Source organism: Sinocyclocheilus grahami, unplaced genomic scaffold, assembly GCF_001515645.1.
Source record: "Sinocyclocheilus grahami isolate Dianchi unplaced genomic scaffold, SAMN03320097.WGS_v1.1 scaffold1830.1, whole genome shotgun sequence".
NCBI lineage: Eukaryota > Metazoa > Chordata > Actinopteri > Cypriniformes > Cyprinidae > Sinocyclocheilus > Sinocyclocheilus grahami.
This window is the reverse complement of record NW_015507009.1, coordinates 77310-83595: the sequence shown is the minus strand read 5'-3', so window position 1 is coordinate 83595 and position 6286 is coordinate 77310. Positions and strand designations below refer to the sequence as shown.

General features: G+C 38.9%; 1 protein-coding gene across 1 annotated transcript in view; it reads right to left on the bottom strand.

The window, feature by feature from the left end:
- Positions 1-440: 440 nt before the first annotated feature.
- The window catches only part of LOC107572896 (tripartite motif-containing protein 35-like), a 21226-nt gene continuing 15380 nt past the window's right edge, over positions 441-6286 (bottom strand). The window contains exons 2-7 of the mRNA XM_016259325.1: positions 3656-3751; positions 3193-3423; positions 3095-3117; positions 2893-3014; positions 1730-1864; positions 441-1373 (exon numbers count right to left, since the gene is read on the bottom strand). Of these exons, the coding sequence (XP_016114811.1) occupies positions 1297-1373; positions 1730-1864; positions 2893-3014; positions 3095-3117; positions 3193-3423; positions 3656-3751 (684 nt within the window). The 3' untranslated portion in view covers positions 441-1296. The remainder of the gene's footprint in view (positions 1374-1729; positions 1865-2892; positions 3015-3094; positions 3118-3192; positions 3424-3655; positions 3752-6286) is intronic.

Below are 6286 nucleotides of genomic sequence, written 5' to 3'. Positions count from 1 at the left end.
AACAAAAGAAAGACAGAAAATCATGCACCGCTCTTGACTGAAAAACTTTAGTAGCCCTAAAGATTCATCTGCATTTATTTATAGAAATAAATATGTCTGCTTGAAAGAATGAAGAATATGGTAAACAGGTTGCTATAAAGAATGCATAATTAGCCGATATAACCATTGGTATTTCATTAAAAAGAAGAACATGTTCTTGTTCTTTATGAGACGTGGTTTAATTTAATTTTAACATATAGGCATGTTGTGTGTCACAACAGTTAAATCAGTGTCTATCATGATAAAACCTTAATATCAAACTTATATAATGAGTATTAAACCTGTTCAGATGACTACAATATGACTAAAACTAAATGGCATTTTAGTCACAAATTATGACTAAAACTAAATCAAAATTTGCTGTCAAAATTAACACTGCTTTGAATAAGTACACCATTTTCTTTTTACATGAACAGTGCCATATTCATTACCATGCCAGTCTCTTTGAGAGCTGTCATGACAGCATGTTTTGCCAGATGGCATCAGAGTCTTCCAGGTGTGTTCTTGCATAGCGCAAACAAGACTGAGTGTGGCACTTTTTCAGGAAAGTCTTCTTTCTTGCCACCCTGCTATAGAGGCCAGCTTTGTGTAACGACACATGGAAGTGTCTGATCATACATAAAGCCACAATACTAACTTTGACAAGAAGGAGTTTAATCGTTAAAAAAAAAAGAGTAGTGGGTCTACATGAATGGTATATAGCCTGACATGGTGATACATCCTCTGATAATCTCCTGAGATCCAACAGCTAATGCCAGCACATTGCCTTGCAACTCACCTGATGACTTGACAACTGAGTACAGGCATTTCACTCACGTTGGATGTATCGGTGTCACATTTGCATAGGCCGTACTATTTAAATTTGTGATTGGTTGACTGCAAAATTAAAATCTTAAACAGACAGATAAAATAATGCTATTAACTGTTTAATGGTCATTTCAAATAAGCATTTCTGTTCAGGATGATTAAACTTGATTTTGTTTTTGCTTTTGTTTATGCTTCTGTTAAAATTTAGTTTGTTTCAGGATTTTGTTTCATTCCTTAAACCGGTTCATAGCCTTGATAAAAACAAAAGTTTTGATCAGTGCTCACAGCAGGGACAGCTTAGTATTTAGGGACCTAGAAAACATTTTCATGTCCAGTTGGCATCTGCCACCATGGCCTCAAGTGTCTGTAGCAACACATTGTCTCCGCTTTCCCTCCTTTCTTTGTCCTGCTTAGGTTCAAGTCTAATCCCCTCAGTAACGGCAGTAGAGGTTAGATCTTGGTCACATAGTTGCCTGGAAAAAAACCTTCTTTATCTCTCAGTTTCCCTGTCCACCATCCAGAGACATCTAGACAAAAAAATAATGCATTTAATAATGCTTTTGATAAATATCAAAACTGCTATGTTCTGCCACTAAAAATAAATTGTTTGTGAAAATGCTCACGTGCCAATTTCACACAAACAAAAAAAGTTAATCAACAAGACCCACAATGTATCTCTAAAATGGTCTAAGATTCAGATATATGTAAAATGCCCGCAATATTCCTGAAACTACATTCACAAAACATTAAGAATAACTTTTTTGTAATTGCCATTTTCTAGTTAATTTTTTTTAATATATTTTGATTTATATTAGATATTACAAATCTGCCACAAGTCATTAGAAAAGAATGATAAAATGAGAAGTGAGGAAAAAGTTCTCACCTTCATGAGTGATGTCAATGATGTCATCTTCGTTGAAACTGAGCTCATCGGTGTCTTGGGCGTCATATTTGTAAAGGGCTTTACATTGAGGCACCTGGGGCTTCAGCTCGGGGGCCTGTTTGGGCCAAACACTTCCTGGAGCAGGAAAAACTGTAAGTGTGTGTCTGATCTTCAGCAGCATGTGATCATCTATATTTTGTTGTCTCTTATAGTCTGTGTATTGGTTTAAAAATGTTTATTCTTACAGTCGTTGTTTGACTTATTAACTAATTATGTTGGCTTGAGAAATTATTTTTATTTATTGATTCTGTTTGCTTTATCTTTTATAACTGATACAACTTACAGTTTTCCTAAAAATGACAATCAAACCTCAGAAAAATTCCACAGACTGTCATTGACGGGATGTTCAAATGAGCCAAAACTGTTCAAACTACAAGGAAAAACTGTAAGTGTGTGTCTGATCTTCAGCAGCATGTGATCATCTATATTTTGTTGTCTCTTATAGTCTGTGTATTGGTTTAAAAATGTTTATTCTTACAGTCGTTGTTTGACTTATTAACTAATTATGTTGGCTTGAGAAATTATTTTTATTTATTGATTCTGTTTGCTTTATCTTTTATAACTGATACAACTTACAGTTTTCCTAAAAATGACAATCAAACCTCAGAAAAATTCATTGACGGGATGTTCAAATGAGCCAAAACGGTTCAAACTACTAATGTGTTACACGTTTACACAGCACGTTTGCACTTGGCAAAATCGAGTGACTCCTCTATCTGGATGACCGATCGGATCTCTTTTTCCAGCGCAATATTTAAATAAGTCTTCTGACAGTTTGGTAGAGAGGTGGGGGGTTTTGTGTGACGTTGACCTGTGAATGCAGACACGATGGCTGGATTGCGTTTACATTACATGGAGATCCGATCACAATGCGTCCTCGACTACCTCTGGACCAGAACACACTGATCGGATAACATTCCAATCAGAAGCGCGTTTACACTTGTCTTTTCAATGTGTATGTGGACAACACATGGATACAGGTCGCATGTTAATGCCAAGTGTAAATGCAGCCTAATCTATCTATCTATCTATCTATCCATCAGATACCATACATCATTTCCAGTGTGTGTGTAAGAGCTCAGATCTTCTGCAGTCAGACTCACTGTTCTGGACGATGTCCTGCATCTTCTTCCAGACTCTGAACGGCAGGTTGTCCAAGTAACATGGCACATGAATCAAAGCTCCAGAAGGAGTCTGTGGATCCGGCTGTGATGAGATCTGGACTCTGGAAGAACATTCAGGATCAGAACTGCAGTGGCTTTGGATCAGAAACAGAGAGACCAGAGACAGCAGCAGATCACTCACCTTTCCATTGAGACTGGAAACTCCTGCAGAACAAACACAACCATTGATCATCAACAACTCAATCAATCAATCAATCAATCAATGATCTGAAATCAGACCTTCAGAAAGCAGACGTCACTGGCTTTCATCATCTCCTCCATGTCTTTGATTGTGTGTGAAAGAGCTGAGATGTGTCTGTTCATCTCCCCCAGCTTCTCCTTCATCATCTGCTTCTTCTGCTCCTCTTCCTCCCTCAGTGCAGTGATTGTAGCTTCTTCTTCATCTCTGAGAAACTGATGAAGCTTCTCAAACTGCTGTTTAATCTGACGCTCTGTGTGCTCAGCTTGAGACTGAAATCAAACCACATTCTCTTCAATCATCTATATCGACACACATCAACACAAACACATCATTCAGACCTGAGATAAACTCTGATACTGACATATAACGGATCCAGAAGCAGATTGCTGCTTGCCATTTACAAAAATAATCAACTGGAGTCCATTGTATTAAATATATCAGATCATAACTGTATATAGTGATCCCACAGCTGTAATGACAATGACTCTTAATTCTGTCAACCTTGATGTGCTGAACTGTTTCCCCAAACTCTCCTTTCATTGTTTCATTATGTTGAAGTTTCTCTTGTAATGATTTCAGTGCTGTATTGAGTTCCTCCTAGAATTGAACAAAAAATACATAAAACACCAGATTACAGTGAAGAAAATAAGAGAAGACAATACAGTGATTTGATCATATTAGGGATGCACCAATATGAAAATTTAGATCGATACGATAACAGATAATTATTTAAATATGAAAGGCGATAACCGATATGTTGGCCGATAAATTTAAATCCACATTTTTATAAAATTTTTGAGAGCCTGATTACCAAAAAAGTCTCACCATTAAAATGCATTAAACACTTCAACATAAATCAAACATAAAGCAGCCTTACAAATAAATAAAATAATGCAAACAAGTCACTGGACAACTTTACTTAAGTATAAAAAAAAAAGTAATGTGCCATGCATAAATTAACAGAATAACCAACAATAATGAAATTATTTGAATTAAACCATATTGTTGATGAAAATAACAAGATACGAATAAAAGTGGTGGTTATTATTAATAATATATCAATGATTTTGAAAAAGAAGTATCTTAAATTAATACGACTGTTTCAAATATCAGCATTGCTGTTTGAGCTTCTGCGCTGTAGCTGAGGAGCAACGAACACCAGTAAACTGAAGCGCTTTGTTAGCGGGTTAATTATGCTATATGAGAAAGAGAACATTATGCAAGATAAACATAATATTATAAATTAACTATGCACAAGGTCAAGGTCAAGTTTATTTATATAGCCCTCTAAAACAACATAAATGCTGACCAAAGTGCTGCACAACATATGAGACAAAAACATCCTCATACAATACAATAAAAAAAATAAATCAAAGAAAACAGAACAAAAATTAATAAAGTTAAAACAAAACATCACCATGCAAAATAAAACAAAATTACAACTAAAATATTATCAAATTAAGCATGTGTGTGGATAGAGTAGGGGATAGTCTAATAGACAATGGTAGGGAATTCCAGAGCTTTGGCCCAAGAACTGAGAAAGCCCTGTCACCTTTGGATTTAAGTCGAGATTTTGGAACATTTAATAACATCTGGGTGGAAGATCTATGTGTTCTCTCAGGAGAGTAGGAATGGAGAAGATCTGAAATATAAGTAGGGGCAAAACCATGAAGTGATTTAAATACAAATATTAAAATCAACTCTGAATTGAACAGGTAACCAATGAAGTGACGCTAACACAGGTGTGATATGTTCTCTCTTTTTTGTCCCTGTTAAAAAAACGAGCCGCGGCATTCTGTATTAGTTGCAAGCGCGAGAGCGAGGACTGATTTATTCCAGCGTGTAACACAGTTCGTGGTCACGGGAAGAAGGAGGCGGGAACTGGCGAACGTTTAAACAAAACTTTAATAAAATAAACCAACACAAAATGAAAGTAAACCGGCAGCCCCTCGCGGACGACTGCCGCACACAAAACACAAAGTAAAGTCCAGGCCTGGTCCTCTCTCGTCTTTCACTGTCGTAACTCCTCCTTTTATCCTTCCGGAGCTCCTCCATGGGACTCGAGACCGGTGAGTGGTGCAGGTGTCGCTCATTATCATTACTCCACCGGCCTCGCGCCGTTCCCATGGCTCTCGGCACCGCCCCTCTCGTCACACAGTGTATAGAGCGTTACAATAGTCCAACCTGGTTGAGATGAATGCATGAATAACGGTCTCCAAATCACTAAAGCTCAGAATATTATTTAGCTTGCGGAGTCCCCTAAGCTGCAGAAAACTGGCTCTAACTACAGAATTGATGTGTTTGTCAAATTTTAACTCAGGGTCAAGGGTAACTCCCAGATTTTTAACTTTATCGCGAATGTTTTCTTGAAGGGGGCCCAGGGTAGAACTTAGATTATTTAAAAGGTGTGAAGGGCCAAACAACATAACTTCAGTCTTTTTCTGATTTAGTTGAAGGAAATTATTGTCCATGCAAACCTTAATGCCTTGTTATCACTAGTTCTATTTTTGACTTCCCGAGTCCACTATTAGCATATAGCCCGCTAGCATCGTCAGCGTGGTTGCCGCTAATCTCGCTTACATTACTAATACTCTATTCACACACATTACCATTGTTTTACTCACTGTTACTTGCTTTAATGGCAGATGTGTGTCTACCTTTGAGTGCAGGTGAGGACACGTTCGAGATGCATTCGGTGCAGGTCGAGCTGGAGGCCGTGGAGAAGCAGATCCGCGACCTGGTGGAGAAGCAGACCCAGCTGAGAGAGCGGAGAGCCGCGCTGGAAACATCCCAGGCTGATGCTCACAAGGCTGAGGTAAGTATACAGCGTGCTGCTAATTCTCCCACCACCTCTACTCCATGTGTTTCTCTGCACAGGCCCGGTGCACCCAGGATGCGATCTTCCCAGATGTCCTTCACTCCGGTGCCGGGACACCACGGACCCTGGGTGCAGCACCCGCCACGGAAGTCACGAGCCAGGCCCCGGGCGATGACCTCTCCCCCTCCGCCGCCTCCGGTCTTCGAGATCTCCACCCAGAACCGCTTTGCTCCCCTCCGCGCAACGGAATGCGACGCTGTGATCATAGGAGACTCCATCGTCCGGCACGTCCATGCTACGTTAGCTGAAGGTAA